This window comes from Rhinopithecus bieti, unplaced genomic scaffold, assembly GCF_001698545.2.
Source record: "Rhinopithecus bieti isolate Rb0 unplaced genomic scaffold, ASM169854v2 scaffold_1012, whole genome shotgun sequence".
NCBI classification, from domain to species: Eukaryota; Metazoa; Chordata; class Mammalia; order Primates; family Cercopithecidae; genus Rhinopithecus; species Rhinopithecus bieti.
The window spans coordinates 2,298,944-2,323,964 of NW_016803312.1; the positions used below are offsets into that span (position 1 = coordinate 2,298,944).

The 25,021-nt window shown below is 49.0% G+C and overlaps 1 protein-coding gene across 10 annotated transcripts in view; it reads left to right on the top strand.

The window, feature by feature from the left end:
- FRMD4A (FERM domain containing 4A) overlaps nucleotides 1-25,021 on the top strand; it is a 367,189-nt gene that overhangs the window by 298,578 nt on the left and 43,590 nt on the right. For 7 of the 10 annotated variants that reach the window (XM_017874473.1, XM_017874482.1, XM_017874464.1 and 4 more), the window contains exons 12-15: nucleotides 7,585-7,661; nucleotides 13,181-13,319; nucleotides 20,626-20,767; nucleotides 21,144-21,179. In XM_017874473.1, the coding sequence (XP_017729962.1) occupies nucleotides 7,585-7,661; nucleotides 13,181-13,319; nucleotides 20,626-20,767; nucleotides 21,144-21,179 (394 nt within the window). The remainder of the gene's footprint in view (nucleotides 1-7,584; nucleotides 7,662-13,180; nucleotides 13,320-20,625; nucleotides 20,768-21,143; nucleotides 21,180-25,021) is intronic. The other 3 variants (XM_017874498.1, XM_017874468.1, XM_017874495.1) reach the window with 1 other exon arrangement.

Genomic DNA, 25,021 nt, shown 5'->3' on the forward strand with positions numbered 1-25,021 from the left:
GGCCTCCCAAAGTGCTGGGATTACAGGCTTGAGCCACCGCGCCCGGCCATGTTTTGTATTTTTAGTAGAGACGGGGTTTCACCATGTTGGTCAGCCTGGTCTCAAACTTCTGACCTCATGATGGGACGCCCCCCCACTCGGTCTCCCCAGGTGCTGGGATTACAGGCGTGAGCCACCACGCACGGCACTTCTATAGAGTTTTTAAAGCCTGGTACAGAAACCAGAGATGGTTTTAAGCTCCATCATGGATTCCTATAGCATGAATACAAGCTACTTTAGGTATGTCTTGTCTTCCCAAGTAGATTGTAAGCTCCCTACAAATATAAACATGTATTAAACACCACATGTTTCCTCTTGCCTATTTGAACAGGCCAGTACAAAGTAGATGACTACTACATGAATGGTTGGAAAGGGAATGGGAATTTGATGCTCCTAAAATCCAAGGGCCTTGCCTCTGTCTTCTTTTTTTGTAAAAAGTAAAATATACTGAATGCCTATAGAACTGATAGAAAAAAAAAAAAACCTCTGACACATGATTTCAACCCACTAAAAATATATACCTGGGCTGGGCGCAGTGGCTCAGGCCTATAATCCCAGCACTTTGGGAGACTGAGGTGGGTGGATCACGTGAGGTCAGGAGTTCGAGAGCAGGCTGGGCAACATGGTGAAACCCCGTCTCTACTAAAAATACAAAAATTAGCCAGGCATGGTAGCGGGCGCCTGTAACCCTAGCTACTCGGGAGGCTGAGGCAGGAGAATCGCTTGAACCCGGGAGGCAGCAGAGGTTGCAGTGAGCCAAGATCATGCCACTGCACTCCAGCCTAGAAAATACAGTGAGACTCTGTCTCCAAAAATATATATATAATATATATGTATATATATGTATATATTATAGATGTGTATGTATGTGTGTATATATACCTACTTCTGTTCCTTCTTAGAACTGGCTGTGCTCCAATAGCAAAACCTTACCAGGGCACATGGGATCCAGTCCTCTGAGAGCACAGGCTTGGGGCTTTCTGGGTTCTCTCACATTTTAAATTCCATCTGATTCAGGTTCAGTGACTCCTTTCTTTTGCCCTGCAGCCCTCTAGATGTGTAACAACTCATTTGTATTTGCTGAAAATGTAAATCCACCTAAAGATTTGCAAGTGCCAGTCTGCTCTACAAAGTAAACAGGGCAGAAATGAAATAAGGAAGTGAGTTTTTCAGTTTGTATGTTTCCTTCTGAGCTTGGAGATTATTCATGTCCATCTATATAAGAAGAATTAGGTCTAATTCTTCTTATATAGATACCCAGAACAAGAAGCTTGAAACAACTTTGTTCTCATTCGTTGTCAGAGCTTCATGGTGTGTTAGAAAGAGTCCAGGACCAGAAGTCACAAGATGTGGGTCCCGACATCAATTACTTATTTAACCTCTGCCAATCCCTTAACCTCTCTCTCCTGAGGTTACTTTATCTGTGCAAGGAGGAGGTGGACCAGATGGCTGCTGTGATTCTGTGTAATAGGCCCCCTGGATGAAGCAGGAAGTTACTCATAGGGAGGTCATTAAGAAGCTTGGTGACTCAGCCTCAGGGACAGCGGGGGAAGACGAGGTTCTCCAAAGTCCTGGTCAAGCATCAGAGCCACTAGACGGAGCTTCCTCTCAAGCATCTTATTTCCGCATCGTCCCGGGAGCTCGCCCACTACCCGACATGCAGTCCCAGCTCTCCATAAATGCTGGCTGGGGAGGAAGTCCAGTGGAGCCAAAGCCCCTTCCTCTGCCCCAACCTTTAGCCAAACACAGGATGTGGGAATCCAGCAGGCCAGCTAATAGAAACCAGTAACTCGTCCCTGCTCATTAAGTACTTAGAGTGGACCCTGTTGCGTTCAAGGCTCAAAGGCAGTATTTATTACCCACTCTTGTTTGCACTCCGTGGATAAATGTTTCCCACCTCCTGTTTTCATACATGAAGACACTGAGTCCCAGAACAGGAAAGTGGAGGACCTATGATGGCATTGGAAATCACAGCAAGTCTAGGTCAGAAACTAAGAATCCACATCCAGTATCAGCCAGTCCCAACAACAGGGACAGACATAGTCTCAAGGAAGCCACGTCTTGGTGGTTCCAAGTTTTGTTCCATGCAAGCCCAGATCATCCAGGCTGTTTGTTTTGTTTTGTTTGAAATGGAGTCTCGCTGCGTTGCCCAGCCTGGAGTGCAGTGGTAAGATCTCGGCTCACTGCAACCTCTGTCTCCCAGGTACAAACAATTCTCCTGCCTCAGCCTCCCGAGTAGCTACGATTACAGGCATGTGCCACTATGCCTGGCTAATTTTTAGTAGAAACAGGAGTTCCCCGTGTTGACAAGGCTGGTCTCGAACTCTTGACCTCAAGTGATTACCCAACATTGGCCTCCCAAAGTAACGAGATTACAGGCGTGAGCCACCACGCCCGGCCCAGGCTGCCCTTCATCACAGTTGTTGTTGTGTTTTAGTCTTTGGATGAAAGCTACTGAGTATTGAAGCATTGCTGTATAGAAAACTAGAGGAAGCCAGGACTCCAAGGATAGAAAGAAAGAATACTTGTTATCATTTACCGTATAAAAGGAAAGCCAGGCCATGGTGTAGGACGAAAAAGATTTGCTTTTTTACTTTCTGCTTACAGTCATATTGAGTCATATTGTAGCTCATTTGTAAAAATCATTCCACTTGTAAAGTTAACCATCCATTAGTCAGTAAGAGCTGTTCCCACTAATTGGTGGACTCCTGGGGAAAGCAACATAGTTAGAGGTTAGTGTAATGGACCAGGTGCCCTTGACTTCTATTTCTGCTTCCTTCACTTACTTGCTGTGTGGCCTTAGGCAGTTTTCCTTAATTTCTCTGGGCCTTGTTTTCCCCAAGAAGTAAATTTCCCACTTACTCTTCTTGAGGGATGCCAAAAGATCAAAGGAACGATGTGTGCAGGGCTTTTTAAAGATGCCTAAATGACGTGCACTAGAAACCCCTTGATTTAATAGGTATGAATTAATACATTCTTTGATTATTGGTAGAACTACGTATTTTCGCTTTTTAATTAGCTCCTTGGGTATAACTGGCCATAGGCATTACACAAATCCCTAAGGGAACCCGCCCAGCCATCCCGATGATCATTATAGGTGCCTGCTGTGTCTTTAGGCGGAGGGGCAGAGCGAGTGGCCAGCTTTACGTGGTGGGGGGTTATGACGGCTGCACCGAGCCAGCGCAAGCTCGGGACGCTCCCCTGAGGTGGCGCAGACCATCAGGGCTGCCCGGAAACCAGCTCAGTCAGAGCCCACCTTACCCTGTTTACAAAGGGGAGGCAAGGTGGAGCATCTCCTGTTTGTTGATTTGATTGTTGTGTTTGCTCTGCCGGCCTCAGAGTGAGGTATTTAATGGGGCCTCTAAGCCATGGGCACAAGGGCCTGTGGGCAGAAATGCCCCAGACCGCATGAAGAGCATGCTGCCTTTCCAGCCAGCTGCTTCCCCCTCCTGGTCCCTTCTGCCTTCATATTCCTGCTCCCCAGCTCACCCCTCCCTCCTGAGTGAAGAGAAAAGGATCAGGCTACTATTCTGACATGCACACCTCCTCTTCTGTTCCCGGGACCCTTTTGCTTTTGTGTTTGTTTTAAGAAGGAGTCTTGCTCTGTTGCCCAGGCTGCAGTACAGTGGCGCGATCCCGGCTCGCTACAACCTCTGCCTCCCGGGTTCTAGTGATTCTCTTGCCTCAGCCTCCTGAGTAGCTGGGACTACAGGCGCCCACCGCTACACCCAGCTAATTTTTGTGTTTTTCACAGAGATGGAGTTTTGCCATGTTGGCCCAGGCTGGTCTTGAACTCCTGACTTCAAGAGATCTGCCCGCCTCAGTCTCCCAAAGTGCTGGGATTGCAGGCATGAACCACGGTTCCCAGCCTGTTCCTGGACCCTTCTAATGTCTCAATGCAATAATCTGATCCTAAAAACCACCCATCCCTTCACCTCACTCTTACCCTTCCTTCCCAGGGTTGCATTTGCAAAACAAAAATTCATGCTTAAAGCAAGCATCAGGGGGAATCCATTGTTCTGCACCCTGCTACAAAAATGCATCATCCCGGGGATATGCCTGGGAGCCAGGACTCCATGGTTCACAGCCAAGGGCAGAAGCTGGAGGCAAGGCCTTCCCTCAGGCAGCTACGGCAGCTACAGCAGCCACAGACAGGGCCATGCAGCAGAGTCCAGATGGTTTTGTTCGGGCCCTTTGGCAGACGCATGGTACTCCATGACGAACTGCATCACGGAGCACTTAAAGCAAAGCTTGGTTTGTGTTTTATTTTGCATGGAATGGGGGAGAGAGGAGTTGCCAGGGAAATAACCCCTCGGAGCATTCTGCTCTGGGGTTCTTCATCAGGCGGGGAGGGGGCTTCCCATGAGAGGCACAGGGGGTTTCTCAAGCGTGCTCACACCTGGTTCTGCTTTCTTTCCTTCTCTTGGAGGGCCTGAGGGTCCCACCTCCCGGGCCTGCCCATTAGGCTGGCAGGCACCTTACCCGACAGAGCCTGCCAGGACCAGTACACGCCAGGACCTAAGGCCAGGATCAAGTCCACAATGAGCAGGGCCCAGTGCAAAATGGACATGCTGGGCCCCTTGATCAAGCCCATTAGGTGGGTTCAGTGTCCACTGCTCGGGGGATGGGCACACCAAACTCTCACAGATCACCACTAAGGAACTTAACTGAATACCGCCTGTTCCCCAAAAACCTATGGAAATTAATTTTTTAAAAGCATATAGCAACAAAGACAGGAAAGGAGAGGAGAGGAGAGGAGGAGAAGGAGGAGGAAGAGGGGGAGGGGGAGGGGAGGAGAGGAAGGAAACCTATTAGGAATTTCAAGATGTCAACAGCAGAGCATGAAACCAAGCCAAGGACCTTCTGAGCAAAGGGCCCTCAGGTCGCACACCCAGAAGGCCTATCCTGTTTAAGACTTCACTTTGCCTGAGCAAGGCGGGTGCAGGATAGGGGCTGAGGGACCCCTGTGGGATGCAGCCAACAGGACCCTTTCATTGAAATACTATCCACATCCCTTACTTGAGAGGAGGGGAGGGGCACCGGGAGAAAAATTCTCTGTATTTAGGGATTTGCAGCACACCCATAATAATTTTTTTAAAACCCAAAAGTCAGGGCTTGAGTTAGGAAATCTAAGAAAAGAATGATTCTGGTTGTTCTGGAGTTACTCCCTTTTAATCTGCCAGGATTTGGGAGAAGTAAGAACATTTGGGATTCATAGTAAGATCTAAGGTCACTTTGTGCCAGTACTGTGCTACGATCTGTGGCTGCTGAGATCTACCTTAGAGCGGTCATTTTTGCCATTTTACAGAGGGGAAAACTGAGGCTAAAGGAAATGCTGTAACTTGTGTCAGGTCCAGCAGCTTAGAGCCAGAGTTGGGCATGGTGACTCACGCCTGTAATCCCAAAATTTTGGGAGGCCAAGGCGGGCAGAGCACTTGAGGCCAGGAGTTGGAGACCAGCCTGCCCACCATGGCAAAACCCCGTCTCTACTAAAAAATACAAAAATTATACAGGTGTGGTGGCATACTCCTGTAATCCCAGCTACTCGGAAGGCTGAGGCACAAGAATCACTTGAACCCAAGAGGCAGAGGTTGCAGTGAGCCGAGATCTTGACACCACTCCAGCCTGGGGGGACACAGCGAGAGTCTGTCTCAAAAAAAAAAAAAAAAATGTAGTGGAGCTTGGATTCAAACAGCTGTAGTCAGACCACAAAGCCTGCCTGCCTGACCACTTTGCTCAGTGTACTGCCCCCAGGTTGTGAGGCCAAGGTCTTGTAACCTGTTCATTCTGGTATTTTTGTAGCTCTGGCTAAGTTCAGGTAGAATGTCTCTGAATATATAACACCTGGGGACCGGAGAGGAAGTTTGGGTGTTTTCATGGAAGGATTTATAGTGGCCAAGCATCAGACAGGAGCATGAGACCTGGGTCTGTGTATTTTAGTAACAGACTCCACTAAGGCGCTGTTGAGTCTCTGACACAAAGCTGTCAGCCAACACAGGGCTTTGGGCCATTTGCTTTCCTTGCAGTGTCTCTCTACCCACCCGGAGTTGATGCTTAACAAGAAAGAAAAATACAATTTCCTTGGGCTTCAGAGTGAAATGCACTCTGAGCCGGGGACAAAAGAGGCAGCTCTGTAATAAGAGATAATAGATATTCTCCTTCCCAGTATTTACGCAGACAAAATAATTGTAAAATTCCAGAGAGCAGATTGTGAAGATAAAAGAATGCGGCCATTCCAGAAGCACTTTTTATTCCAGCCCAGTTTTATTTGGGGTTCTGGGTCCACTGGCCCAACTGCTGACTGGCAGTGTCCCAGCCTGGGAAGACAGGGTGGATTGGATACAGGAAATGACCATCACGTCTCTAAGGTGGACAGAACATGAGCGGGTCAGAGAGGGTCAGGAGCCTCAGGTCCAAGGACTCTGGGCAAGACCCTGAAAATCATTTAAGTCGGTGGCCAGAGAAAGAGGGGAGTCTAGGGAAGCTGTTCCCCCGCAGAAAGACAAGAACAAGATTCCTGCTTTACCCCTTCTTTCTGCAAAACAAACCGAAATTCCAAGTATACGGAAGGCGATGCAGTAACCATCAAATATGAATGCAAATGTGTGTGCACACAAGTTGAACCTCCTGTGACATTTCCCAGAGGGTTAAAGTAACTTTCTTTTTCATCCAGTGAGAGGAACCCCCTTCCTGGGGCAAGTGGATGCAGCCCTAATTACTTCCAAACATTACAGTCGGCTTTTTAGTTAACGAGCTCACTGGTCTGAAGGAGGAATGACTGCCAGGGCCCCCTGCGTTCCACTTCTCACCCTGTTCCACTTCTCACCCTCCCTGGCCAAGCCCGAGGGAGAGACTGGCTGCAGCGTCCTTCCGGGCGACAGAACTCTTGGTTTTCTTTGTGCTGCAGCAAGAAGAATGGGCTTGACAGGCTCACACTGTGATCTTGAGTTGCCTGCCCCCGAAATAAGGTCCCAGCCTCCTCCGCCCTTTGCAAGGCTCTTACACATTAGTGAGCAGGAAGTGGAGTCCCGATGGGAGGCTGGGAATTTGAACGCCTTCCCATTTCAGCACTGGAGGGGAGGAAGCTCAGTTCAGCACTCCACGCAGATGGCTACTGCTCCCTCCTGAGCGCTCGCTCCTTTCCCCTCACCCACCGCCTTGCCTGCTGGGTCCCTCTCCCCCCGTCCCCACCTCTCCTCCCTCTCCTGGAAGGGAAAAGTCTGCCAAGCTGGGGACTGCCACGACCAAACCAACAAAGGCCGACCAAAGGCGGAGAACTTGAAAAGAACTTGTTTTGTTCCCGTTAAGGAACCTGCAGGAAAATCCACACCCACGTTGCCTGGTTTTGAACTGGAGAGCTGCGAGAGAGTGTGTGTGTGTGTGTGTGTGTGTGTGTGTGTGTCAAGCAAGAGGCGGAGGCGGCACAAACTACGGTCTCTGCTTTGATAAGGAGACTGCCAGCTGTGGAAAGTTAACCAGCAGCAGGGGAAGATGGTCCAGGAACCAGCCCCTCCTGAGTTTTAAACTTCGCTGTTTTCTGTCCAGATTTTCCAATGGAGACAGTTGGAAAACCTGTACTTCAGAGAAAAGAAGTTTTCCGTGGAAGTTCATGACCCACGCAGGTAAGTTTGAAAAGTCCTTTTCTTGCGGGATGGCGTGGCTCTCGGCCGGGCATGTTATTGATCTTATTATTTTGGGGCTCGTTCATGATCAGTTTGGAGTTGGGGGGGCGGTCTCCCGGGGAATGGAGCTCCAATCAGGCAGTGAAACTTTCTTTTGGATTATATGTCTTGATAAATGCAGTGGGTTCACACATGTGTGTATGTGTGTGTGTGTAAGTAGCAATCCCTGACCGTCTCATCTGGCCACATGTGTCCCTGACTCATATGTGTGTGTGTGAGTCAGTGTGTGTGTGTTTTACCTGCACTGGAGGGAAGCTTTATAGCACTTTGTAACACACACCAGTAAGTCCCCATAGGAAACCTTTGCTACAGGGGAGTCTGAAGAATCGCTCCTTAGAGCTTCTGACAGTGTTTCAGGCAGGACAGTCAATGCGAAAATGAATCTGTCACCAAAGCAGTTGTGCTACATTGTTTTATTCCAGGAGCTGTAATTTTAGGATGTTAGTATCATGGGTGGATGTGAAAGAAATGAAATTATTTTTTCCCTCCACCCAAAATCGTACCCCAGATAGCACCAGGGTTGTAAAAAGTCCCTGTACTCTTAGATGTGAGACAGTGGGGCCCCAGGTTGGAGTGCAGGGAGCCCCGAGTGGCTGGGGTCTGGGCAGCTCATACCCACTGTTTTCCTCTCTTTTTCTCCCGCTGGACCTAAAGTTATAGGCATCCCAAAAAGCAGCATAATTCCCTAAAACCAGGCCTGACAACTAAGAAATCACTTTCCATAAGGCCAGAAACATTTACAATAAGAAGGTAGCCCCGGGGAGACGCAGAAAACAGACTCTACAGAGGAACGAAAGTGGATTTTAGGCGCTGTTGATGCTCCAGCCCTGGGCTTAGAAAGAGGACTTGGCACCAATTCCAGCTCACGCATGGCTTCTGACACTCAAAACAAGCTGCGGTACCTCCCCATGAGCTCTGGACAGGAGGGAGACTGGGAGTTACCCCGCCCAGTGCGAGGGCTTGGACCTGTGCAGTAGCCCCTGTTCCTGCAGCCCATGATAACCCGGTAGGAATGAAGCCATGCTTGCCCTCCAGGGTAATCTCCCTGAAACAGCCACTCCTGTGTAGGGGAGAAGCTTATCTCAGCACCACAATTACTACAGGAATAATTAGTGGGGAGCAGCTGAGAGCTTCTGCATCTCTGCAGTCAGGTAAAGATGGTAGCCTTTAACAGAAAAATATTTTATCCAGTGTTTCTCAGGGACCTGCAAGAGGTTTCGTGGCCACAAGCCCCCTCCACAGAGCACAGATCCATCTGTTCAGGCCAAGCAGGGCAGGCAGGGAGATTTCAAAAATAATATTCCAGCCAAGAAGAAACTCACTGTTCATTTTTCAGGTGAACTGAACTGGATCAGGTTCTTAGGCATATAAGAGGAGGGGAAATTTAAGTACAAAAAGAGTGAAATGAACTTTGCCACAATGGGTCAGATGCAGAAAGGGGATGCTCCAAAGGATAAAAATGAGGGGCTGGGTAATCTAAGGGGCTGAGCGCAGGGAATAGACCCTCCTCCATGCCTGTGCTCTGCTGGGAATTCAGTGAACACCCAGGCACCTTGGACAAATCCTTTAACCACTCATGCGTCTATCTGCGCATGTGTGTTCGTGTTCTCTCTGCGTCTGTCACCCTGTCAGTGAGTACTACTAAATTCTCTTTCCCAAGGCCCAGGGATATAGGAAAGAATCTAGACCTCACATGTGACTCTTCAGTGGGTCTGTCGCCTATTAGACAGCAGTGATCAATGTCATGTTTCTTGCGAAGCTTCTGTGTCCTGTTCAGGTGCTGTGTCAGCTGTGGCAGGGAAGGAAGGAAGTCGGAGGCAGGGTCTTCTTCCTTAGCGATCTTCTAGTGTAGCTGAGAAGACAGGCAGAAGAAGGAACTTTTTTGTTGTTGTTGAGACAGGGTCTCATTCTGTCACCCACGCTGGAATGCAGTGGTGCGATCATAGCTCACTGCAGCCTCCACCTCCCAGGCTCAAGCAGTTCTCCCACCTCAGCCCCCCCGAGTAGCTGGGACTACAGCCACACACCACCATACCCAGCATGTTTTTTTTTTTTTTTTTTTTTTTTGAGAGACTGGGTCTCACAGTGTTGCCCAGGCTAGTCTCAAACTCCTGAGCTAAAACGATCCTCCCATCTTGGCATCCCAAAGTGCTGGGATTATGGGCGTGAGCCACTGCCTGGAACCTGCCGAGAAGAAGGAACTCATGGAATGTCACAGGAAACAAACGAACCTGCTCTAGAGGACAAGTAGCTAGTATACAGGAGAGGCAGGATTTGAACCTAGGAGGTCTGGCCCCCGAGCTTAGGCACTTTCTCTACCGTACAGAAGGGCCAGATATCGTGGGCCATGAAGGGTGAAGGACGGGGTCGCCAGAGGCCTGGCTGGTCAGGAAGGGAGAGGCTTACCAGGAAGGAGAGGTCTGAGTGGGACCTGGAGGGGTAAATAGGATTAAAGCCACGTGGTGGGCCCTCAGGGTGATATAATGTCAGGTGGGAGCTTCTCAATTAGGATAAAGAAATGAGGGAGGGTCTGGCTGGAGGGAAGTGGGAGTTGGAGGAGCCCAGAGGCTAGAGCAGATGTGTCTCCTCCCAGGCACACTCGCTCTGAGTACACCGAGTTAGCCTGCAGACAGGCAGGAATGGGGGAGAGGCCCAGGGAGGCCGGAGGTGGAGACCCGGGATGACTTCAGCATTAAAGACACACAAGGAAAGGAAATGGCTTCAGGTCAGTTACTTAGCATGGTGGCAGAGCCAGAGCTATGAGCTGTAAGGTCTTTCTTGCACTCAGTTCTCCTTTTCACATCCTAGTGGTGCCTTTTTTCTCTTGTATTGATAGTTTTCTCTTGTATTTCACGTATTCATGAGCCACGTGTGAGTGTGTTACGTGCATAGAACACGGAATGATCAGGGCAGGGTATGTGGGGTATCTACGGCCTTGAGTGTTTACTTTTTTTTTTCTTTTGAGACGGAGTCTCACTCTGTCCCCAGGCTGGAGTGCAGTGGTGCGATCTCGGCCCACTGCACCCTCCACCTTCCAAGTTCAAGCAATTCTCCTTCCTCAGCCTCCCAAGTAGCTGACACTACAGGTGTGCGCCACCACGCCCAGCTAATTTTTGTATTTTTAGTAGAGACGGGATTTCACCATGTTGGCCAGGATGGTCTCCATCTCTTGACCTCGTGATCCGCCCGCCTCAGGGTTGACTATTTTTACGTTGGTATCATTGCACGTCCTCTCTTCCAGTTACTTTGAAATGAACCTTGTGGTGCTTTTTAAGTTGAATGTGTCATCCTATTGCTTGTGGCCTTGCTTATTTGAGGTTAGGGAAGGGGAATGTGATTGGCCTCATATTAGTTTGGTGTTCCAGGCTCAGCCCCTCCCCCAAGCCAGGCAGGGAGTCAGGACCAAGGTAACAGGATGGGCAGCGCCAGATGCGGTCATTTAACGAAGATGTAATTGATGGGAATCATTGAGGGCAGAGGCTGCTTTCTGGGCCGATGGGCTCAGGTGTGATTGCACCATTCCCTGTGGCGTACCAGACAAACACCGTGCACTTTCTCCCCCTGGGCATCCTAACTCAATGCTTAGCTTCATTCCTGAGCTTCTCCAGGCTGGGCCAACATTTCATGTCTAAGGTTTGGGCAAAATAGGAAGGGCCTGAAGCGAAAGATGAGGAAAGGAGATAAAGTAGTAATAGAGCAGGAGAAGAACTTTGAGTATCTGCATTAGACGCTCTGGGGAACTACCCGGACCTGACCAGCCACTTACCTCTTCCGCCCTCCCGGTACCTGAGAAATGGAGGTACCTAGCCTTGCACCACCTTTCAAGATACTTTTCTTGTCTCATTCAGCTTTTCTGGGGGGAAAAAAAGCCATTCATTTATTTCCAAGAGCAGCAACTGCTATGGAAGCCAAGCTGGGAGCACACGTCCCTGTTTTCTTTTAAATTTAGCGAGACCGGGGAGGGATCCCCCCCTCACTCTCACTGGCTCCTTTTTTCAATTATTTTCAACTGTGCGCTCTTTCACGTGCTGGCTTTTTTTTTTCTCTTCACTTTTATTTGAACCGAAGGGAGAAAAAACCTGTGTAGACTCGGTGTCATTACCCACCAGATTTGAATTTCTCCTAAAAGTGAGGGTGAAGAAGACTCCACTGTAAATCTTTAGCTCCCCCAAAGTAAGATATTGCCTGGCAGGTTTGTTTTCTTTAAGGGAAAATTAGCCATGAAAAAAAAATGTTACTATTTGAAAGTGCCGATCACCCCCAGGTTTCTTCCAAATTAGATATGTTAGTCTTGAGAACACACATTTTGTTTCTGATGTCCAGGTAAAATGCCCCAAATCCCAGCCCACCTTCCCATCAACTTGTCACACATTTGCGCGCACACACACACATGCAAACACACATTCTCAGATTTCATTTGCAAAATAATCTGCCTATCCTATAAAATATACTTCACTAAGAGCATGACCATATAAGTCCTCCTAACTCCATGAATGTGGTGGATTACATGGAGATCAGCAGTTTGTTTTCACTTTTAAAGTCTGATTACTCCATGTAGGTTTAAAAATGTATAGAGAGGGCCAGGCACAGTGGCTCACGCCTGTAATCCAAGCACTATGGGAGGCCAAGGCAGGTGGATCACCTGAGGCCAGGAATTCCAGACCAGCCTGATGAAATCCTGTCTCTACTAAAAATACAAAAAATTAACCCAGCATGGTGTGGACACCTGTCATCCCAGCTACTTAGGAGGCAGAGGCAGGAGAATCGCTTGAACCTGGGAGGCGGAGGTGGAGGTTGCAGTGAGATGAGATCGCGCCACCACACTTCAGCCTGGTCGACAGAGCAAGACTCTGTCTGAAAAAAAAAAAAGTATAGACAGAGGTTGCGGGAATTGGGGGTGGGCACATTTCTCTCTCCCTTTCCTCTCCTGATTGTTTGTACCCTCCCTGCTCTCTGAATAGATTGGAAATTGATCACCAAATCTTCAAGGAACATTGGGTTAGTTATGGAAGAAGTCCCGATTCCCTGGGACAGTGTAGCCTGTGGTGATTAGAAAATAATTTACTTATCCCCACCTCAGGCACATTTCCTGTCTCATAGGGATCATCATTGAAGGTTTTCCTGTCTGCGAAGTTTGTCTGGGCCCAGTGGCAGGTGCAGGATCGAAAAAGGACCATCCAGTGACCTAGAATGACCCATCTTATCCTAGACAAGGCCGAGACTTGGCCAAATTCTCAACTCTAGGGAGTCAGAAAATCAGAAGGTGGCCTTTGCCAGCCAGTGTCTCTGAGGTGTGTGCGCGTGAGTGTGTGTGCGTGTCTAGGTGTGTGTGAGAGCTCAGCTGTCACCTTTCCGCCAGGGCTTCTAGGACCCAGTGAGTTCTCTACAGAAGCTGTTGACTGAGAAATGGTTTCTCTCAACAGAAATGGGTTTGAACCTTGTGATTCTTGCTTCCCCAGGGCTTCGGTGACAAGGAGGACGTTTGGGCACAGCGGCATTGCAGTGCACACGTGGTATGCATGTCCGGCATTGATCAAGTCCATCTGGGCTATGGCCATAAGCCAACATCAGTTCTATCTGGACAGGAAGCAGAGTAAGGTGAGTGACCAGACCTCTCACCAAGCCCTCAGCCAGCTTAAGAGCAGCCCGGGCCATCGTCTGCCTCTCTCAGCTTAGGAATGAGAATCGGACGGGTTGGGGAGGTACCATGTCCCTTTCCCAGGTCCGTAACTTGCACAGGTACAGGCTTGCCTCTTAGGGCTACAGGTGGGTGGGTTGACACCAGCTCTTCAAGAGGGCACGTTCCATGCAGCTTGGTCCAGGGGGCTGTGACCACCCTCGGAGCGGCTCAAGCTGCTGACTACAGCCGGGTAGGCCCCTTTTGAGGAATCCCCACTGTCATTTTGGCCCTTGGGAGACTCCCCTAGCAGTGTGAAGGCAAGCCCTTTTTGGTGTTTAAACAGTGCTGTACTATCTTCCTTTTGAAAAGAAAAAAGTAATCGTTCTCAAGGAATAGACGCCACCTAACTGTTTAGGGTAATTGCTGTGAAAACCTGCAGGCAGTTCCAACTGCCAAGTCGCCAATGTCTTTTTTTTTTTATTTTAAATGCAAAATAGGAAACGTTAAAAAAAAAAAAAAAAAAAGCAACCGCCCCCTGTTTAGACCTAGAGCCTGGGGCCTTGGTAAACAGTCCTCCTCCTCCTCCAAGGAGATGTCACCACCCCCGACTCTGGGCACGCAGCTGCGTTTTCTGGTGGGTGAGAGGATGACGTCTCCTTGGTTCACACAGGGCTTATATCAACACTCTTCCTCCAGCCCTGTCTCCCCAGACTCCCCTGTCAGCCCCCCACAAGCGCTCCCATTCATTCTCCCTCAGGGGAAGAGCACTGCCAAGATGGCCCTGCAGCTTCTGTCAAGATCCTGCTGGCTTTGGCTTGGGGAATACAGACTGAGATCACCCTAGGCCCCTGGGCTAGTGACTTCTAGCATTTACTGAGGATTTCCCTCCATCGTGTGAGTTCTTGGGAGAAGGTGGCAGGACACTCCACTTACTGGCACAAGGGTCACTGAATCGGTGCCCTCTACGGTTCTTTCTCTTTTGCCATCTTATCTTTTTTCAAGGGGTTTCTCTTTTTCTGGGGAAGAGGAGAGTGAGCGAGTTGGGGATCAAGGGAGAGGTGATAAGAGAAAGATAGAAAAGAGGACAGGGTTGGGCACAGTGGCTCACATCTGTAGTCCCAGCACTTCGGGAGGCCAAGGCAGGAGGATCACTTGAGCTCAGGAATTTGAGACAAGCCTGGGCAACACAGACCCTCGTCTCTACTAAAAGGAAAAAAAAAAAAAAGAGAACAGGAAGAAATGAAATAATCCTTTTAGTTATAATTCAGTTTTAAATCAGGGTCTGTCCCCGGCAGCCATCATTTTCTCCTTTGTAAAATATTTTGTCCTCTACTTCTTTTGACCCCATTTTGGTCATTTTCTGGGATGAATGAGTACAGGACAGAGAATTTCTGTTGTTAGGAATAATGAGAGTATTCTCCACAGCTCTCCTGGCAATGATGGGTCCTAGTCCTAACACAAGAATTTGAAGTTCAATTAGATCAAAAGAAATGGGGCCAAAGTGTTTTTGACTCATGCTCGATATTGACACAGTGCGTGGGTGTCAGGGTTTTGCTGTCCAGGGGCAAGAGTTGGAGGTGGACACCTGAGAACATTAATTTCATCCTCTGTGGTTAGGTGATGGATGCTGCGGGTTAGGGGATTGGGCAATGCTCCTGAACCCCACTGCCAATTCCCCTTGAGGGCAGACCCCCCCCCCACTCACTGTACCACAGTGTGGAAAGAGGAAAACACGTATCTCGCCTTGAGGATAGCACAGCGTTGGCTGTTCAAGCTCCTCCTCTCTGCTCTGGTTTTTGCATAGGGGGTCTCTTGAGCATCTCAAGAAACTTGTTTTATAGCTTTCCCACCACACCCTGGAAGACGGTCTCCTGCAGTTGGCAAGCCTTGTTATTCAACAGGCTAACAGGTCAACTCACTGACACAGCAAGTACATCTCAAAAAGAAATTATTGGCCAGGCACCATGGCTCATGCCTGTAATCCCAGTACTTTGGTAGGCCGAGGAGGGCTGATCACTTGAGGTCAGGAGTTCGAGACCAGCTTGGCAAACATGAGGAAACCTTGTCTTTACTAAAAATACAAAAAAAAAAAAAAAAAAAATAGTCGAGCATCGTGGCAGGCACCTGTAATCTCAGCTACTGGGGAGACTGAGGCAGGAGAATTGCTTGAACCCAGGAGGCAGAGGTTGCAGTGAGCTGAGATCACACCACTGCACTCCAGCCTGGTTGACAGAGTGAGACTCCATCTCAAAGAAAAAGAAAAAAGAATTATTGTAGATGACTTAGTAACAAGACATGTCTTTTAGGAGGCAAAACCAAATGCCCGTAGCATCAGGAATGTTTCAGCTGTCCCTTTTGTAAAAGTAACCCTTGGGGACTGAAGAAAATGCCCACGCTCCCAGGAGGAGAAGGAGAACATTTCCCAGGAAGCCTGGCATGCTCACATATGCTCTAGAGCCCTCACACTTCTCACAGGAACCAGTTCCCCAGCCTGCAGTGATAGGTGAGGATCGCGAGCCTCTACATGGGAATTGGAGGCCTCTTTTCCGGCTCTGGGACCCTGGGTGGGTCTTTCATCACTGGTGCTTTCCTTCCCCAATTAGCAGCAAAGGAAATTCCTGACCTCAATTAGTGATTGGTCAAACGGCGCCACGTTTGTGAACTTGCTTGAGGAAACACGTGCCATCTTTTACTCATGTCATTGTTCATCTAGCATACTATCCCTGGCCAACACTTGCATGAAGTTTAAATTCTCTAAAAGGTCCCCAAATTAAATCAGAGATGATGACATACCCTTTGGGAATTACAACACCTTTTTGTTTCCAGAATGTTCTTTATAGAACAGTGATGTGATTCATCTCTGATGGGCAACACGGCCTCTGGGTGAGTGATGGCCGACAGGGCTGGGACAGAGAGCTTCGTAATATTTCTAGGCAGCCAGTTCTGGCTGGCATCCTGGTCACTGCTCACATTCTGCTGTACTGGGACATGCCAACCATTCCTTTCTCTGAAGAGCTTCAGCAAAGCCCAGGCCTCCTAAATGGTGTTTATCAACCCCAGAGAGACCAGTGCGGTCTAGTCATTTGAGTCAGCAAGGGTGGGGAGCCAGGAGCGTTCAGGGGCTTCCCTGACACTCGGTTATTTTCTTCTTTCAGGATCACTGTGCAAATCATTTAAGGAAATCTCTCCTTCTCTCCTTCTTTCTCTCTGCCTGTCTCTCCCCCCGCCGCTCTTCCTCCCTCCATCAGCTCTCCACGCATACGCATCAAGAAACCATTCTACCATCTAAGACAGGGCAGAGGGAGGCTGTGCTGGTTGGTTATTTGTAGCTCCTTCAGAATGAGAAGCTGCACAGGCACCAATTATAATTGTTCACTTCTATGCTGACCCCAGAGATCAGAAATGTTGTCTGCTAGATCCCAGCAGCCTCTGAAGCCCAGAGCCAAGGAATGTGTTAGAGACTTTGCAGGAAAATATTTGAAAGTTCAAAATGTTTAGAGTCAACATTAGACACTTCTCCCTCTGAACTCAGAGTGGGGACTTCTTGAATTGACCCCCAATGCAAACGTCTTTCCTTCTTCCTAATGTTTTTTTTTTTTCTCCCTGATGCAGTTCTCCATTTTATTTAGGGTCAAAGGGGGACAGGGACATTGAAGTTTTGTTCCCACAGTATCAGTCAGAAGACTGAGTCACGTGTATCAGGCCAGACTCCCAGAGCAAAATGTTCTGGAGTCTGGGGACTCCTTAAGGTCGGCCCAGAGACCTGACTTTGCAAAGAGAGACTCTTCCCCGATAACGCCCATATCCTCCCGGTCTTCTCCACCGAGTCTGTTATGTCACTGTGATATTTCCATTCTAGAAAGAATCCAGGCTGGGCGCAGTGGCTCATGGCTGTGATCCCAGCACTTTGGGAGGCTGAGTCGGGCGGATCACCTAAGGTCAGGGGTTTGACACGAGCCTGGCCAACATGGCAAAACCCCGTATCTACTAAAAATACAAAAATTAGCCAGGCGTGGTGGCCCCCACGTGTAGTCCCAGCTACTCGGGAGGCTGAGGCAGGAGAATTGCTTACACCCAGGAGGCAGAGGTTGCAGTGAGCCGAGATCGCGCCACTGCACTCTAGCCTGGGCAACAGAGTGAGACTCTGTCTCAAAAAAAAAAAAAAAAAAAAAAACCCAGTGGCTTCCTAAAGCTTCCAGGAATCTAGTCTCTTTTAGGAAGGATGCCTTTTGTTTCCATATTTTTGTTTTAAGAATGATGTGTGGCAAGAGTTCTGGTATGACAAGGGGGACAAGTTTTTCATGTGATTTATGAGGTCCTCTAAATATCTGGTTGGGCCATCAGTCTAACCTCGGTTAGCAAATTACAGCCAGGCCCTAATGCAGATCCTATTCTTACTGCAATGGCCTTTACGTAGATTATCTACTTTAGTTATCTCAACTCTGGGATGTGGATTTTAAAACCTCCATTTTACAAACACGTATCTGAGGATCAGGAAGGTGAAGGGGTCAAAGTCCGATAGTGATTCACTGGGAAGAGCCAAGCTTCTAATTCACGTCATTTTTTTTGAGACAGAGTCTCACTCTGGCACCCAGACTGGAATGAGATCTGGCAGTGGCGTGATCTCAGCTCACTGCAACCTCCGCCTCCTAGGTTCAAGAGATTCTTCTACCTCAGCCTTCCAAGTAGCTGGGATTACAGGCGTGCACCACCACGCATGGCTTATTTTCGTATTTTTAGTACAGACAGGGTTTTGCCATACTGGCCAGGTTGGTCTCAAATACCTGGCCTCAAGTGATCCACCCACCTCGGCCTACCCAAAGTGCTGGGATTACAGGCTTGAGCCACCACACCCGGCTCTAACTCAGGTCATTCCAACTTCAGAGCCCAGACCCTTCACCCAGCGCTGAATTGGTCTAGGCCTTCGTGAGTTATTGTTACATCACCGTTTGGGAGTGGGCTACTTTTTATTAGAACCTGGGTCTCCGTAACAGAGTGGTGCAGTAAGAAAGGAAGTCATGGATTGTACTTGCCATGCTTGCTTAGAGGGTAAAACTCAACGAGATGGGTGCAATTGATAGGCTGTGTCAAATTGAAATCAAAGGCCCTTTTCCTTTCTTCTGCGGCAAGCCAAAATCCTTCCAGGGCCTGGCAGCCAGGATTGTTTCATGAACAAGAAAACTCGCCTGAGGAAGTCGACTTGGGTCTGAATGCAAGGAGAAATGTTGAGGTTAGGAAGGAAGCATAAGTCGAGGAAAGGTCCACAGGGTGGGGAGGAGGAGGAGGAGGAAGAAGACAGTTCACACCAGGTGAGGAAAACAAGCACCATGTCTCAGCGTTTCCTCCCGCCCACGGACTTCCATCGTGTTAACATGAGATCGGAAGTTGTCCTCGCCAGTGTGGACAGCAGCATCCAGGGCAGAGGAAGCGCAGAGCTGCAGGCGTTCAGACAGCCCTGGCTGGACAGTAAGGGCCCCTGGGCACGGAAGGAAGGAAGGCTGGGTACGCAGGGCATCCAGGAGCGGTGGGTCCACACCCCTCCACAGCCTTCGCCACCATCCCCACACCTGCTTTCTCCTGTGTAGGAAAGACCTTGTGTTCCACAGGCCAGGCAGGAAGCTACAATGATGAACCTCACCCAGTTCCACCCATGCGTGTGCTGTAGACGGTGGCCACAGAAAGGACAGATGAGCAAGTGACCATTTCTAGTTTTCATGAAGTTCAGCGTACTGGCAAAGCCTGTTGCCCAAGCACACTCACGAAAAGTTGATTTCCTGAAGAAGAAAACAAGCAGACATTTGACACACGTGTGGGAAATGTAAACACGTTGTCACTACCGAAGGTAGAAACTGGAGCAGATAGCCTTATAAAAACCACTGCTTTAACCACTGCTTTGGCTGGGCACAGTGGCTCATGCCTATAATTCCAGCACTTTGGGCTGCTGTGGCGGGCGGATCACTTGAGGTCAGGAGTTTGAGACCAACCTGGCCAACACGGCAAAACCCCGTCTCTTCTAAAAATACAAAAATTAGCTGGGCGTGGTGGTGGACACCTGTAATCCCAACTACTTAGGAGACTGAGGCAGGAGAACCACTTGAACCCAGGAGGCGGAGGTTGCAGTGAGCCAAGACTGGGCCACTGCACTCCAGCCTGGGTGACTGAGACTCTGTCTCCAAAAAAAAAAAAATTTAAAAACCACTGCTTTTAGGAATGTAAATGCGAACACAGACCTTTTTTCTAATTTTTCTCTCCTGCTGTGACTTTTAACCAAATAGAGCCAATCAATGTGGATTAAAGGGAATGTCGTGCATATGCATTTAGGTGTCAAAATACAAGCAAAGCACCATGTCACAAGTTCATTGGTGGGACCCCAGAATCCAAATGAGCAGTTTTTCCACAATCATGCACCCTGTGATTGCAAGTCTAAAGAGCTGTCATTGTCATTTCTCTCTCTCTTTTTTTTTTTTTTTTTTTTTTAAGAGACAGGGTCTCACTTTGTTGCCCAGGCTGGGGTGCAGTGGTGCAATCACAGCTCACTGCAGCCTCCAACTCCTGGGCTCAAGCAGTCCTCCTGTCTCAGTCTCCCAAGTAGCTGGGACTACAGGCATGCACCACCACACCTGGCTAATTTTTTTATTTTTTGTAGAGATGGGATCTTGCTATGTTGCCCAAGCTGGAGAACCACTGTCACTTCTCCATCAGCTAAACTTTCTGTGACCACATGGCAAACCATTTAAGAGGCTTAAATCTCTTACGTCTTTCACGATGCTGAAAACCATTTTATCCTCCTTGTTTAAGCACCAAATAATTATAACCACGGTGTTTATTGAGAGCTGTGTGCCAGGAAGACAAGGAGGAAGAAGGGAGGACAGGGGAGTTGGAGGGGAGGAACACCCTTCCCACACTTTCTCTCCTTTGACCCGAACCAACCCCTGGGTGCTGAGTGGCACTACCCTGTTTTGTGGCTGGGAATAATAAGGTTCAACGAGATTGTCACTTTTCCTAAATCAGGACATTGTCTTAAGCACACCGCAGTGCAGCCTACAGAATCAGAGGCTTAGAACATCCTCCCTCGGTGCAGCTCTCGAGCTGCCTCTGCTCTTTGCAGAGAGTTTTGGTGATTAATGATTAGGCCAAGGGATGCAAACAAAAATGCTGCACGTCAGTCAGGGAGATAAGTCCCTTTGCGGAATGTCAAGACGGTGAGCAGGGGCAGGCGAGGGATGACTTACCCCTCCACAAAGTGAGCGTCACTTCTTTGACCTGCTTCCCTTTCCATTCCAGTCCAAAATCCATGCGGCACGCAGCCTGAGTGAGATCGCCATCGACCTGACCGAGACGGGAACGCTGAAGACCTCGAAGCTGGCCAACATGGGCAGCAAGGGCAAGATCATCAGCGGCAGCAGCGGCAGCCTGCTGTCTTCAGGTAGGCAGAGGCCAGCTGGAGGGACGTCCCCCTGAGCATGGCTGGGACCCCAGAGGGGACCCAGGAAGGTGGAAGGTGGGGAGAGCTGCAGCAGGGGAGACTGCTGGGCAAGCTGCTCCAGCTTTCCAGACCAAGGTTGGGATCCAAATGTGAATCTGAGAAAACTGCTCTGAAGAATCAAATAGTGGAAGGGGAAAAAAAAAAAAAAATCAGTAGAACCACGCAGTGCAAGAAGGCCTGCTGGTCACACTTAAGTGTCTTCAGGTACCCCCCAGAGCCTTTCAGAATGCCAATGGCAAGCTGTCGGGAATGTCAGGGTCCAAGGGTGGACAAGTGGAGTCCGCTCATGTACCCACTCGTGTGTTGTGAATTTCAGGATCTGGTGCCAGGAGACACTGCATTCTACTCCCAGGTGGGTTTCTCCGGCTTTTAAAAATGCAGAATGCTCTCTCCATCGTGTCACAGGGCGTGGTTTCTCCATTCAGGACCTTTTGAAATTGCGAGTCAGAGATCTGGTTCCGCCGTCCACTTCCACCAGCCTTGGCCAACTCATTTTGTCTTTTGATGTTGGGAGGGACAGAGGAGTTCCAAGGTCCTGGATCTGGCTGACTTAAAAAGGGGGGTGCCATTCACTGAAATGGCAGGAGGAGGAGTGGGTTTGAAGGAAGGAGGGAGGCAGCTGTGGTTTGGAAATGTTAGAAAAGTGCATTGTGGCCAGGCATGGTGGCTCACACCTGTAATCCCGGCACTGTGGAAGGCCGAGGCTGGAGAATCACTTGAAGCCAAGGAGTTTAAGACCAGCCTGGGCGACATAGTGAGACCCCATCTCTACCAAAAAAAAAAAAATTAGGTGTGGTGGCACAGCACCCGTAGTTCCAGCTACTTGGGAGGCTGAGTAGGGAGAAGCGCTGAGCCCTGGAGATTGAGGCTGCAGTGAGCAATGCACTGCACTCCAGCCTGGGTGGCAGAGTGAGACCCTGTCTCAAAAAACAAAACAAAAAGAAAAGTGCAACATGACAAAAAATCTGATTGATGTAGGAACCGTGCAGCTGTCTCTGAGCCATGCAAAGAAGGCAAGAAGTCTTCCCTGATAATTTATATTACTATATATAGTGGCTGTAAACAATAACAAAAAGGAAAAGACAGGAGAGGAAGAGGAGCTAAAAATTGTCTCGTTAGCTTCTGGGCTGGTGTGGTCCAATCATAGCCAGGAAAAAGTTTAAAGGACCAGAGAGAGGACAGACATCCTTCCCGGACTGAGAGGCGAGGTTACTGTTCTAGTGAGTGGAGCATTAAGTTCAGGGCCCCTCCTTGGACAGGCTGAGGCCCTGAGGGGACCTTAGCAGTGTGTTCACACAGTCATGTGTTTTCATAAAATCTGTGAACATAATACATTTTGTGTTATTTTTCTTAAATAGAACCGCTAAAGGCCGGTGTGGTGGCTCATACCTGTAATCTCAGCACTTTGGGAGGCCGAGGCAGGTGGATCTCCTGAGGTCAGGAGTTAGAGACCCGTCTGGCCAACATAGTGAAACCTCATCTCTACTAAAAATACAAAAATTAGCTGAGCGTGGTGGTGCGCACCTGTAATTCCACTACTCAGTAGGCTGAGGCAGGAGAAACACTTGAACCCAGGAGGCAGAGGTTGCAGTGAGCAGAGATTGTGCCACTGCACTCTAGCCTGGGGGACAGAGCAAGACTCTGCCTCAAAAAAAAAAAAAAAAAAAAAACCACTAAAATTATATAAGCTTCAAGCCCCATAAACCTAGATCTGCCTCTGCCACATCACCTGGGGTTCACTGTCAACCCCTCCCTGCCTTAGGTTCTTCAAAAATGTGACATCCAAAAAAATGGGCTTAACACTCATTCTTTCTGAGGCTTGGGAGTTTGCCATGAAGACTACAGAGAATGTTGTCTTCAAGGATCAAAGAGAATGAAATTCAAAGCCCGAGACCCCTACCTCGAATTACAGCCGCTCCCAGGCTCCTGCTGAATGACCCGGAGGAGAGTCAGAGCCAACACCTTGTTTGTATTTTAAACACAACCTACAATCGTTTTTTCCTAACCCTGGGAAAACCCAGTGTCAGATTAGAGAGGCTGCGCCTATCAGCCCACCTTCCCCCTTAGCACAGGGAATCCGGCTGACTTCAGCTTGGATTCTTGAAGCTCAGTGGTTCTCAAACTTCGGCGTGCATCGGAAGCGCTTAGAGGGCTTGTCAAAACACTTCTGGAGCTCCTGATTCCGAGGGTCTGGCGAGAGCCTGAGAATTTACACCTGTAACAAGTTTCCAAGTGAGGCTGATGCTGCCGGTCTAGACACTTGCATTGGAGAGACTCTCGTTGCTGAGGAAGGGACAAGCTTGAAGTGGGTGTGTTGCGCAGGATCATAGAACCCAAGTATGTCCAGTTTTAAGCCCGTGTCCTGGTCCATCTGCACCGGCCCCCTTGTATCTGGCAGACTCCAGGGGGCACCAAGACAACAATTTACCTTAATAGCAGCGATAGATGAGGCTGTGAACAGGAGCCCCAAACCTCCTGAGATGAAATTGACATCACGCACCCATCAGAAATGAAATCTGGCTGGGCGTGGTGGCTCACACCTATAATCCCAATACTTGGGGAGGCCAAGGCAGGTGGATCGCTTGAGGCCAGGAGTTTGAGACCAGCCTGGCCAACATGGTGAAAGCCCATCTCTACTAAAAATACAAAACTTAGCCAGCATGGTGGTGCACACCTGTAACCCCAGTTATTTTCGAGGCTGAGGCAGGAGAATGACTTGAACTCGGGAGGCAGAGGTTGCAGTGAGCTGAGATCATGCCACTGTACTCCAGCCTGGGCAACAGAGCGAGACTCTGTTTCAAACACATACACACACACACACACACACACACACACACACACACACACACACACACACATATATATAAATGAAATCCAAGCGTCTTTAAGACTCGAAAGCAGTACCTCTCTATGACTGCCCACAGGCTGGACATTGCTAATCAACCTGGTGGGCTGGAAGAGAAATCCTAAGAAAACCTTCCTGCCTAATCCACCTGTACACCTAATAGATAAGCATGGGTATACCAAGACATTGAAGTGATCTTCAAATGCTTCATCATTCAGCACCAGGGCCCCAGGCTATTAGGAGTTAGTAGTAACAGCTGGGGCCACTTGCAGAGCAGCTCCCATTGTCAGCTTCAGTGCCCTCAGCCTTTTCTGCAGCTGCACAGCTGAGCAAGAAGAAACCCTGGCGAGAAGGCGAGAAAGTCTCATGACTCAAGCCGAGGGCAGGTCCCACTCTTACCAGCCCTGCAAGTTTGAGCCTGAAAAACATCCTTTAATGCCAGGGTGGAGGCTCCTTGGGGTGCCCCACACCCACCTCCTGTGACTTAGGAGAGCCTAGACAGTGGAGGGACACACCGCAAACAGGAAACATTCCATCAGGGAACAAAGGGAATTTCTAGCACCCCTAGATCTTGTTCTCCCTCCCACTGGGATGGCTGACGGCTGCCCGTGTTTCCTTGCACCAGGAGGATGAAGCTTTCCCCTGATGAAAGCATTGGCAGTGCCATCTGGAAGGGGCCGATTCCACATCCCTTGTAATGGGGAAATCCAGCCTTGGCCTGAAGATCTAGGTGGCTGGCTCATCTCCACCCGCTTCTTCCTACCTTTCTGCCCTCTTGCCTAGAGCATGTTCCCACAAAGGGGACAAGCCCCGCTGCTTGCAATTCCAGGACAGCTCTGATTGTTAACACTCTTCTTACTACACTTGCCGGATTTTATTTTCTGATGTTCATTCAGAAAAGGTGATACATATAACCCAGTGTCCAGTTTGGTCAACTGTTTTCTCTCTTTCACCTCCTCGTTAGATAGTATCTAATAATTGTTCCTTAAAAGCATTTTGAGAAACTAGTCACCATTTCAGAATTTTCTTTTCTAGCACTTGCCCAGTACCCAGCACCCAATAGGTGTTTGATGCACAGTTATTGAAATTAAAATAAATTGTGAAGGATACTAGTAAGACTCCTGTGTGTGCTGTGCTTTGGAAATCTTCAGCCCAGCACAGTGGCTCATGCCTATTTGGGAGGCCGAGGCCGGCGGAGGTGGTGGGGAGGGGCGATGTGGGTATCACTTGAAGCCAGGAGTTCCAGACCAGCCTTGGCAACATGGCAAGACCCCATCTGTACCAAAAAAAAAAAAATCTTTTTAATATAGCTGGACACGGTGGTGCATACTTATATTTCCAACTATTTG